This window comes from Anser brachyrhynchus (assembly GCF_964034855.1).
Source record: "Anser brachyrhynchus genome assembly, chromosome: 10".
Taxonomy (NCBI): Eukaryota; Metazoa; Chordata; class Aves; order Anseriformes; family Anatidae; genus Anser; species Anser brachyrhynchus.
Window position 1 is genome coordinate 13,253,334 of NC_137705.1, and position 11,328 is coordinate 13,264,661.

The 11,328-nt window shown below is 66.8% G+C and overlaps 1 protein-coding gene across 1 annotated transcript; it reads left to right on the forward strand.

The window, feature by feature from the left end:
* The first annotated feature begins 5,327 nt into the window (after positions 1 to 5,327).
* Positions 5,328 to 8,971, forward strand: LOC308200449 (uncharacterized protein). Its single transcript, XM_080606270.1, has 3 exons — positions 5,328 to 5,401; positions 5,728 to 5,820; positions 6,656 to 8,971. The coding sequence occupies exon 3, from the start codon at positions 6,791 to 6,793 to the stop codon at positions 8,432 to 8,434; it is 1,644 nt and encodes a 547-aa protein (XP_080462396.1). The 5' UTR covers positions 5,328 to 5,401; positions 5,728 to 5,820; positions 6,656 to 6,790; the 3' UTR covers positions 8,435 to 8,971.
* Positions 8,972 to 11,328: the final 2,357 nt, after the last annotated feature.

Genomic DNA, 11,328 nt, shown 5'->3' on the forward strand with positions numbered 1-11,328 from the left:
GGCCTGCGTGGGAAGGGACAGGGCACAAGGTCCCTGGGCGCCTTTGTCACCCACAGGACGGGTGGTGCCAGCCTCAGGGTTCACCAGCCCTGGGGCTTCTCCCCCATCTGCCAAGGAAGCCAGGTGGGTAGAAACAGCCCCGGAGGGCCAGCTGCGTGCCTCAGTTTCCCTGTGTGGCCTGGTGCAGCCTTTCTCTCCCCTTCCTGCATGTCCCAGCCGGCAGCCTTGCAAAGTGCTTTGCTCTGGGCTCTCAGGGAGAGGAGTTGTTTCCCGGCGTGTGTGCTTGTGGATCAGCAGCTCAGCGCCTTCCCTGCCCGTCCATCCCCAGCCAGAGCCTTGCTGCAGCTGGGCAGGTCCAGGCCGCAGAGCCTGAAGGCGCAGAGGTCACCCTAACCCAGCACAGGCTGTGCTGCCGTGTGCCTCAGTGCCTTGATTTCTCTTTCCAGATGGGGCACCCCCATAGAGGGGCTTTGGGAAGCCCTCACCGCCCCCCACTGGGCTGACCATACCGCAGAACCCACCGCCGTGATGCTCGATGCTAAAGCACTGCCTGAGGCCAGCCGGGGAAACTGAGGCACGGGACTTTGGCTGCGGGGCGAGCAGATCCTGGCACCAGCCGTCCTCTGGTCGGTGACGTGCTGGGCAGTGACACACTGGGCGACTGCAGCAGGGACCCAGCGAGGTCCCGACCCCACTGCAAGAGGACGGCCGCTCGTGGCAGCCTCCCTGAGCTGCCGTGGCAGGGGCAGAGCCCGTGTCCCCTCGCCCCGTCGGGAGGGGACAAGCTGCCGCAGGGGGCAGGCCAGCGTGCGGCCCCAACAGGACACGGGGCTGCCAGCGCCTGCCGGTGCCCGCAGCTCCAATTTAGGCAGTGAAATGTGTCTGTGCGTGAGTGAATGTGCTGTGGCCCACTGCCTTCGGGGGGACCTGGTGTCCCTGCTTCCCTGGGGACCCGTCTCTGGGAGGAAAGAAGCCACGTGGGCTGGTGGGCGCGGTGGGAGCAGGCTTAGGGACGTGCCTGGCACCACGTGCCCCATCCCAGGGGCCAGGCTGCTGCCCTGCGCTTGGGCCTTGTTTTGCAGCCTGTCGTTGTTTTTGGCCATCCTCTGTCATTCTTCCCGTGCCGAGGCGGCCGGGTCCCCGGGGCTTTCCCTGGGCTCCGGAGCCGTTCTCAAACACCCTCATCCGTGGGGCAGAAAGAGACGTGGCACTGGCTTAACGGGTCCCTGAAGGGCATCCCTGGTGGGGCAGGACCCCTGCAGGAGAGGGGAGCCCTCGTGGCCCTTGTGGCCCCTTGGCCTGATCCTGACCCGTGTCGCTGCCAGCTGGGGCTGCGCTGGTTTGCTCAACCCAGGCCCAGGGGGTCTTATCCCTGCTCCCCCTGCTCCGTGGGGGGACGTACAGGAGCTGGGAATGCAGAGAGAGAAATTCCCTTGGGAGAAAGGGATAAATCTGCACCCCCCCGCCTTGCGGTGCAAGTGGGGCAGCTCTGGGAGATGCCAGGGAACATCTCCCTCCTTGGGGACCTCGTCCCTAAATGTCCAACTGAGGCAGCATGCGACAAGGAAGGCCTTGATTACGCAGTGCCACCAGCCCTTCCTGCCCCTGCACCACCCAGGAGTTCCCGCTGGGCTCTTGCCTCTGCCTCCTGCTGAGCTCACCCCCCTTGGGAAGCCAGCAGGGTCCGGCCGTGAGCTGCTGCGCCCCGCTCGCGGTCCCCTGTGTGTGACGGGGACCTGGGCCCACGTGGGAGGGCTCGAGGGGGGTGCTGAGAGGAGGGGCAGCAGGGCGGTGGGGAAAGATTCGGGGGCCACGTCTGCGTGGGCAGGGCTGCGCTGGTGCGGGGATCGTGTCCCCGTCCCTCCCCGCCTCGCTCTCCCTATTGCCGAGCAGCGGCCTCTGTAGAGGAAGAGGAAGAGGAAGGGCTGCCACGGCCTTGGGCTCAACCAGGCTGCAGCTCCTTCCAGCGCTACACACGCACAGTTAAAGGTCACTCTCGTCTTGTTTTTAAGGTTTATGATTTTTTCTGGCTGGCATTCAGAATTACTAACGTTAACGCTCCTGAGCCTGATGTGCCCCGGCTTTCCAGGAGGCCTTCTCGCGCCGCGAGCTTTGGCGCGCTAATTGAGGCGAGGAAAGCGGCCAAGTGGCTCGCGCAGGCAGCCTCTCCCTGCAGCGCTCATCAATCACCGGCACCGCCGACCTGGGGCGCAGCTCGGCGTGCGGCGGGGACGGGCAGCGCCGCTCGGCCCGCGCCTCGTCCCTGGATCCCCGGGGGGTTTGTGCCCAGCACCCTGAGATGAGGGGCGGGGGGGCTGGGGCTGCGCTCGGAGCTCTCGGGCTGCACGCGTGTGCTCGTGCACCTATGTGTGCACTTGTGCCCCTGTGCACGCGTGCACACGTGCGTGCGGATGCCAGCACCGCACGTGAGCATCCTTGCCCCCCTCCGAGGGCTGTGGGGGGTGGCGCAGGGTTCCCCTCCGTCACCTTTCACCGCTGCAGGGAGTTTAAACACAGCTGTGTCCCCTCCTCCTGCTAAACGTGGCTGAAGCGGTGTTGGGTTACACCGGAGCGGTTTTCCCTTCTGTGTCAATATTTTTCGCCCAAATGCCCCGCAGCCGCCCCTGCTCCAGCCCCAGCGGAGGGGCTCAGCTGCAGTGATCCCGGCCTCACGGGGAAGGGGTGCGGGCTGCAGGCACGGAGGGGTTTGGGAAGGGGAATGGGAGCCAGGCACTCGGCAGAGGGCCGGGGAAAGTTCCCCAGGGCTGTGGTTATGCTGTGCTGCAGCCCCGGGGTCTCCCCACAGCTTTCCCCGTGCCTCAGTTTCCCCACCTGGGGCTGGCAGCAGCAAGGCAGTGGCGTGCCGCTCTGACCGAGAGGCTCGGGAATCGCCTGCTTTGGGTTCCCCCGCTCAGGCAGAAAAAAAGATGGTTTTAATCGACTTGCCATGTGCAGCAATGTGGATGCAATTTCCCGCCCAGGGGGTGGAGCGGGGGGCTCCGGTGTTGCTTGAAGAAACTGAAAGCAGATGGGTGCTGGGATCCGGGGCCCTGCTGGCCTCGGGGCTCACCCGTCCCGGGCTCCATCTAGCACCGGGCTCCGCTGGGGGAGATGCTCCGGGATCCGGAGGCCAAACAAGCGGTGTCCCCGGTGGAGAGCTCCAGCCAGAATCCCACTGCAGTGAACGGGAGCACCCAGAGCGCTCCTGCTCCTCCCCACAGAGCTCTCCTCTCGAGGAAAGTGCCCCATCCTTTCTTCTCCCCGGCTCCCCGCCAGCCCTCGCCTGCCAGGCACGCGGGCTGCGGGGCTGAGCCCCTCGGCTGGAGGGCAGCAGGGTAAGGGGCGAGGAAAACGGTGGGGCCCCGCACTCGGGGTGCCCACGGGCACTTCTCCGCCAAACCCAGCGCAGCACGAGCCCCTCAGTGGGGCCGGGGGCTGGCAGGGGGACCCGGGGCGAGCGATTGACAGGCGAGGAAAGCGACAGCAGCGAGGGGCGGCGGTGCCGTGCCGGGGTCCCGCGGCTGGATGCGAATGCGCAGCCGGGCCCTCTGCCAGGCGCGGGTGTGGGGAGCGACTTGGATGGGAGACGGCTCCGTGTCAGGAACGTTTTCGCAGGGATTTGTCACCACCTACAAACGTTTTCCCCCCACCCCCCCCCCTTTAACAGCAAACAGGGCTGAGGGGTGCACGCGCGGGCGTGTGGGCAGGCGCCGCAGGGGAAGCAGCGGCTGGGTCTCGCTCCGGTTCCTGGGAGGAACGACTGGGGGCTCGTTCCCCTCCTGGCGCGGGGGGAGAACCGCTCCTGCAGCTCGGCTCGTGCAGCGAAAAGCCAGGCGAGGCTTTGGGCGTGGGGAACAGGGCGCCCCAAAACAGCCTGGGCTGCTAACCCCCACCCCCATCCCTGGACGGGGGGGGCAGCTCTGCCCCTGCCGCCTGGGCTCCCCATGGGGAGCGGCTGCGCTGGGAGCGCCTCCGGCATCATTAGCGCTCCTCTAGCCGGCACGGCGGTTCGAGCCCATTTGAAGTGCACTTGAAAAGGGTGGATTTGATGGGAGGAATGTGACGGGTTTTTGTTCTCTGCCTCTCGAGCCCCCCGGTTGAAGATGTGCGTAATGAAGAGCTGTGACTTTCACTCGGGTTATTTTGGGATGGACTACTTTTTTTTCCGAGCTGGTGGAAGACCATCAAAGCAGCGCTTTGAAAAATGTCCCAGTGTATAAATAACTCTGCTGAGAGCATAATAACGCGGGCTCCCGCGTGCGGCGCGCGGAGACGAGGCAGACGGCATCTGCCGCACCACGTTGCATTATAAAAAGGAATTATTCATCCCTTCCTCTAATTAACCAGGAACCGCGAACTTGGCTTGGGGAGCCTGCAGAGGGTACCCCCCGAGGCCGGCTGGGGGCACGTCCTTGTCTCCCCGTTAGCCTGCAGACCCCGAGACCGACATCTGCTGGGGCTCGCGGCTCTCGCTTGGGGCCAAACGCGTGGGGCATCCTGCAGCAGGATGAGACCTTTGTGGGGACCCTTCCCGCAGACCGACTTTGGGGTGCAGGCCACGGATAAGCGGTGCCTGGGGATGGTTTTGGGGAGCCATGGGGTGGGTGGGCGCAGCGAGGGGGCAGCTCGGCTCTGCAGAGCTGAGACTGGTGCCAGGCCCGGGGGGGGGCATGGGATCGCCCTGGGGGGAAGCCCGCTGCAGCCCCCGCCCCACGGCTGTGCCCTGGCAAGGACATGCAGCCAGGACCTCCCGGCAGGGAGACTAATTTTAGGCGCGCTCCGGAGGGGCTATTTTGGACCCTTTGCCTCTGCGTGAGTCACCTGCTATTTTTCTGCTCCACTGGGGCTATTTCCGTGGCCAAGTGATTTACGTGCGCTCAGACAATGCTGCCCATGGTCATCTGGGGGCTGTGAGCCAAAAGCATCACCCGGACGCCCCCCCCCCCGCCCCGAGCAGGGGCTCCCCGTGCCAGCTGGCTGTCGCATGTTCCCCGTGGGCCTGGGTGGCCAAACCAGCATGGGCTGGGGGCACCTGGGGCGCATCGCACCTCCCTGCCACCTCCTGGGACCACTGCACGCCTCGGTTCGGAGCCCCGCGGTCCTCCCGAGCCCTTCCCGAGGGCTGGAGGTGGTGGTGGGGCGGCCGGGCGGCGAGGGTGGGCATGCCGCCCTCCACCCGCTCCCTCCCCAAAACCCGCTGCCTTGGAGCCCTCGAGGCAAAACCTGGGTGTTTCAGGGTTGTCACAGCAACGTGATGCACCTTTCCGGTTGCCACGGCAACCCGGGGAGAAGTTTTTAAAATTCAGGCAAGGTAATTTCTCCTCACCGCTGCGATTTCGTTATCGCTCGGCTTGCCGCTCCCGGGGGACGCGGCGTCCTGCCTCGCTCCTCCGCCGGCAAGGTGGGATCTCAGAGATAACGAGCGCCGGCAGCAGCCGAGCTGGGGATGGCGGGGGCTGAGAGTGGGGAGCAGGGTGCCCCGGTGCTGGGCCCGGCTTCGGCAACGTGTTCTGGTACCTAACGAGCAGCGGGGGGGCTGCTCGCGCACCCCGGGCTCGAGGGGAGCTGGGGGGGGCACAGAAGGACGAGGGGACGCGGGCAGATGTGGACGGGCGGGTGCCTGGTGGGCGGAGGGACGAGGAGAGTATGGGGTGGTGGGCCCCGTGGGACCCCTGGGGGTCGCCTCGGCAGGAGGTTGGGTTGCTGCCCCCTCCTTTCTCCCCACAGAGAGCCCGCGGCGTGCCTTCGTCCCCGGGGCCCCGGGGGACGCTCTGCAGTTCCCCCTCCTGCTCTCCTGGACCCCACGGCCAGGAGCCAGAGGTAGGTCTTGGACTGGCCACGGCGGTACCCGCACCCCGGTATCGGGGGTCCCCCCTGGTGCTTTGGGGGCGTCACAGCGTGGTCCCTGGGGAGGGGCTGGGGGGAGAGCGGGCACAGGCGCAGAGCTGCCTCTCCTCCTGCCCGCACCGCCCAGCGGGGCACGGCTGCTGGGGAGCACGTGGCCCCAGCCCATATGTTGTTTATTGGGAAGAACTAACAAACTTAATTAGAAATGTGCCTGCGATTAGGTTATCGACTCGTTAAATGCACTGGTCCCCCCGATGGGAGCCAGCAGCTCCCGAACGAGCCCGTCGTCCCCCACCAGGCGGCTGCGGCACTGGCTGGGGACGTGGGCTCCAGGAGGGTTTTGTGCTGCGCTCGCCAGAGCCAAGTGGGGAGAGGAGGCAGCGGTGGGAGGTGAGCCACGGCTGGACAGGCCACGGCCTTGGGAGGGATGAGGCACAGGGTAAACCCTGTGGAGCTTGCTTCCAGCAACACACAGCAGGATACCAAAGGACCGTGCCCCACCATTAGGTTTCAGAGTGAACGCTTACTTGTAAGGACGGAAGAAATCGTCCCCCAGCCTCATGATGCCCATAGCAATGGACAATTTCCTGAGAGGGTCCACAGGCGCTTTGAGGGGGGAGCAGCCCACTTTGCTCCACTTTGCCCCCAGGACCAGGACAGGTCCTGCTGCAGGGGAAGGGCCAGGTGACCTTGTCGGTGGGGTGGAGGATGCATTGTGAATCTCATTGCACTGAGTGCTTGCTGCCATCTTCCTCGGGCGTCTCCTGCCGCTGCTGGATCTCCTCCTGCTTCCTCCTGGCCCTGGAAGGACCCAGCCCACTGGGGGTCCTGGAGGTGGTGGGCAGAGGGCCCGTGCACCGCCGATGTCCCCAGGAGCAGCTCTGCCACCGCCACCCCGCTGTCCAGGAGAAATGACAATGACAACGACAGTGCTCACCGGGAGATGTTATTCCAGCCAAATTCGCACAGCGGGGCCCCGACCTCCATCCTGCCCCCCGACAAAGGCCGCTCCTGGGCCTCCTGGGACTGGCAGCTCCGGGCGAGGGCTGCAGCGTGCGTGGGGGATGCGCCGCCAGCCGCCCCCCTGGGATCCCGGCTGTCACCACCCCCCGCGGGGGCTGCTGTCAGCCTGGGGGGACAGGCAGGCAGCCTCTCGCTGCCGGTACCTGCTGCAGCGCTTTCCTTAATGATGAGTTCAGCTCGCCTGTCCCCCCAATTAACTCCGCCGCTCCAGCTCGTCAGGCTGCACTCCCGGAGCAGCGCCTCGGCGAAGGGCTGCGCACACCGCTCAGCACAGCCGCACGGGCACAGCAGCGGGCCCAGCGTTTTCCCCCGCAGCCACTGCCGGTCGTTACGGAGCCGACGGGCGTCTGGAAGTTTGGAGGGAACGCGTCCGGGGCGCGTGGCGCTGGGAGCAGGGTGCAGGGCGCTGCTCCTGCGCCCATCGCTGCCCCGGGGCCGGCAGGCAGCGCGGCCACGTCGCGCACATCGAGCTGCCCGCCTGCCTCCTGGCCTCCGTCCGGGAGGGCAGCAGGTGACGGGAAAGCGAGACCCGGCCTGGACGGAGATGAAAGGCGGCCTCGCAGCTGCGGACACCCGATGCCACCTGCCCCGGCGCGCGGGCGGGCCGGCAGCCGGGATGTCCTTGTCCCCACGCGCTGCGCCCTGGCGGTGCCGTGCCAGCAGCTCCCTGCCCGCCGGGGAGCCCCCTGCTCCCCACGCCGCGGCGCAGAGCCCCCGGGGCCTCCTTCCAGAGAGAGGACAGGGCCCGGCTGTCCGTCCCAGCCGCCCGCCCGCCCCATGCCAGCAGATCCCCCGCACCCTCACCCACCCGAGGGTGCTCACCCCCCACAGCGGGCTCACTCGCATGCCGTGCCACCGACCCTCCCCAGTCCCTAAGACCACCAGCCCAGGGAATTTGCTTGTTTTTCCCAGCCTGTTGTCCCTCCCAGGTCGTGCCCACCCATCTCTTGTGCTGCCAGCGTGGTACCCAGCCAGCTGTCCGTCCGTCCGCCCGTCCGTCCAGCAGTGCACACCCCCCTGCCTCCCTCCAGCCAAGCCAGAGGACGCCTGGGGCACGCTTGGGGGGCAGAGGGGCTCTGGGACACGGCCACTGGCCCTGCTGTCACCTGGAAGGGGTGACAAAACTTGTGCAAGCATCCCTGCCCGGTGCCTCCTGGGGCCCCCACATGTTTTTCAAGGCTGGAAGGGGGGAAATAGCTGCCTGTCACCAACCGCCCTGTCGCCTCACCACCTCCCTCCCAGGGCGCCAATAAATACCCTGCCCCACACCTGCGTGGTTATTAGCCTCCTCTCGCCCCGGGGAAGTTGTTCCTACTGTTTCCTTCCTGCCTCCGAGCCAGGTTTGCTTCCAAAACAGGTGTTTCCCCAGGGATGCTGCAGGCACCCCCGCTGCGGTATCCCAGGCCAATGTCTCCCGGCCTGCCCTCAGCCCCGGGGGAGCTGCAGGGAGGTGCTCGGTCTTTGGGGGAAGAGCCTCGGCTGGTTATTAACTGCCCCCCGAGGAGTTCTCCCACCTCGAGTCTCTGCAAAGCTCACGTTGATGGTGGGGAAAAAAATAAAATAAGCCAGCACCGGGGCTTGTGACCTTCCCGCAAACCCGGCCAAGGCTTTGTGAGCCGGGAACGCGGTAGTGCTGCTCCTAGCAGGGTGTGTTTGCATTCGCGGTGCTGGAGGCAGCTCTGCCTCCCCAGCACGTTTGCAGCAGCAGCAGCAGGGCTCAGGTGAGCGCTTCCTCCCCGTTTCATCTCCCCGCCTGCTGTGGCTGTCTCCCGCTCCGCAGCCTCTCCCGGCACGGCTCGCCCCGGGCTGTTTTTCTCCTCCATCGGTTGCTGCGGCACAGCCGACACCGGGCACACGCCGCAGTGCTCCCGGGGCTCGGGGCTGCCAGCCCCCCGCCTGCTTCCTCGGCCGCTTGCCCCCCAGCCCGGCCGCCCGCAGCTCTGCGTGACCCACCGGGGCCTGGCCTGTCGCCCCCCGTGGCCCCAAGGGATTTATTTCCCCTCGGTGCTGGGCAGCGGCGGGGTGGCTCGGGGCCAGCCCCCGGCCCCACACAGGGGGTGGGAAGGGGTCGAGGTGCGGCGGCCCCCCCCCCCAGCCCACCCCCTCCCTGGTGGGTTTCATCTTTTTAGCTGACAAAGACGGGGCTGGGGAGGTGGGGGGGGCTGGAGAGGAAAGAGAGAGAAAAGAGGAACAAAGAGGGAAAAGGCTCCTTTTCACTGGGGTTTGAAAATGGAAATTACCCTGCGGAGGAGGCGACAGGGGCTGGGGGCTTTCAAAGCATCCCCCCTGCCCTGGAAGGCAGGCAGGGAGCTCCCGGCCGCTGTCCTCGGGGGGCTCGGAAGCGCCGGAGGTGGCCGGGCAGGGACGGCCGGGCAGGGCGAGCGGCTTCCCCGGGGCGCCGCCCGGGACCCTCCGCTGGGGCCTGGGGCGGGGGTTGGGGGGAGGCTGCAGGGGCGCTGGGTCGGCGGCCAGCGGGGGCCAGATCCTGCGCAGCCCCCGCGCCGGTTGCCACGGCGACCCGCCTCTGCCGGAGCATCGCCTCCACGGGGATTTGGTGCGCGGCCGGGGAAGGGGAGGCGGGAGGGGAGGGCACGAAGCTGGGGGGGAGCCAGGGGATGGGGAGCCAGGGGATGGGGAGCCAGGGGATGGGGAGCCAGGAGGGCCCCCCCCCTCTGTGTCCCCGTCGGAGGTGCTGTGCACGGCTCTGCACCAAGCCCGCGCGTCCTTTCCCCACCTCGGAAGGATGCTGCGGGCGGCGGGCCGTGGTGGCAGCGTCCTACCCACGTGCAGGGGAAGGGAGGGAGGCAGGCAGCCCTGGCGAGCAGTCCTGGGGGGCGGCCGCTGAGTCCCACAGCCCGGATTCAGGACCGAGAACTCCCCCGGAGGTGGGCACCGAGGGGTCCTGGTGGCAGCAGCTGGCAGAGGGCACCGCTGGCGCCATGCCTCGGCCTCTGCAAAATCTTGTGGACAACGCCGAGTGCCAGCACAGGTTTGGGGTCGGGTGGCCGTCCCTGAGCACATCCCCAGCACCACTGTTTGCTGCTGCTTTTTCCTCCCCATGCTCTCATCCAGCTCCTGGCCAAACTTCTCTTCGTGGACCCACGTGCACGGAGGTGTCCCAGTTTCTTTCAGCCCTTGAGCTGTTCCTGCTGCCACTCGCGTGTCCTCTCCAGCTCCTCGGCGCCCGCCGATGCCCACGGCTGTGCCACTGACCCACTTACATGGCACTTCGGTGTCTCAGAGCTGCTGCATCCCCAAAAGCTGGCCAGCGCGTCTGGGCAATGCGCTGCTTTCTCCACGGAAGGGAGCCCGGAAAGGACCCTGTGGCTACAGGGATGGACACACCTGGCCCAAACTGCAGCTGGGGTGTCCCACCCGTGTCCCCAGCCTGGGAAGGGCTCCAGCTGTGCCCCAAGCCAGGCAGCTCGCTGCCCACCTTGCCAGGATCAGCTCCTGCCCCTGAAGGAGGCTATCGATCCGCCCGGAGCGTCTCCATTACCCGCTCTTTGAACATGCTCAGCTCCCAAGCTGGGCTCAGCATCGATCTGCTGGGGGAAGAGCTGCTGCCTTTCATGCTCTTGCTGCCTCCAGTTCCTGGAAAAGCTCAGCTGGGCCGTCCTCTCACTGCTCCCCCGAGCTTCTCCTCCTCATGCTGCACCAGCGAGCAGCCACGGCAGCGCCTGGCCCCGCAGGAGATGCCGCAGAGCCCGGCGCCGTCACCAGCGCTTGGAGCAGAAGCCACGAGGCTGTGCCCAGCAGTGGGAGTGAAGGGAGCTGAACCCCTCCTCTCCTGCCTCCGTTTCCTCATGGGCCAAGCGAGACCTGCTGGGGGCATCCCCACCCGTGGGGCTACTGAGTGGGAGCCGTGGCCCCATATTCCTGGGTCCCTGCGCGTGGTGGGACAGGCTTCTTGCTCTCCGCCAGGGCCGATGGCTCCCGGGCCATCTTGGTGGCTCCCAGGCCCCCTGGGGACACCCTCCCAGCGCAGCCCCCCGCCGCCTTTCCCAGCTCGTCACCCCGCGAGGCAGAGGAGATGACATCCTTGCCCCTGCCAAGACAAACACGGCGCCGTCCAAACACGCAGGGCTTGGCAAGCCCCGCGCCTTGGCCATCCATCACGGCAGCCCGGTGGGGTGCGCGGGGCAGCCTTCCCCTGGCACCGCCACAGGGCTTGGTGGGGCTCAGCACCCCAGCTCTGCAGAGCGAAGGATGGGTGCTCTCTGCTTCTCTCCCCACCCGGGGCCTTGCCCATCCTTGGGATGCCGGGGGACGATGCTTTGGTCCCCAGCCCCTTGGTGTGCAGAGGGGACCCCGGGAGGAACAGCTCGGCTGCTGGCTTGTCCCCAGGCAGAAAGTTGGCCAGAGCCACCTCCAGGCTCTTACAATAATAAAACCCCATTTAAGAAAGCGTTTGACACCCTTGCTGTAGAGGCAAAGGCCCAGATACCCCAAACATGC

Excerpts from the sequence above, each read along its gene's own strand:
- LOC308200449 (XM_080606270.1), top strand. The coding sequence starts at position 6,791 with ATGTTATTCCAGCCAAATTCGCACAGCGGGGCCCCGACCTCCATCCTG.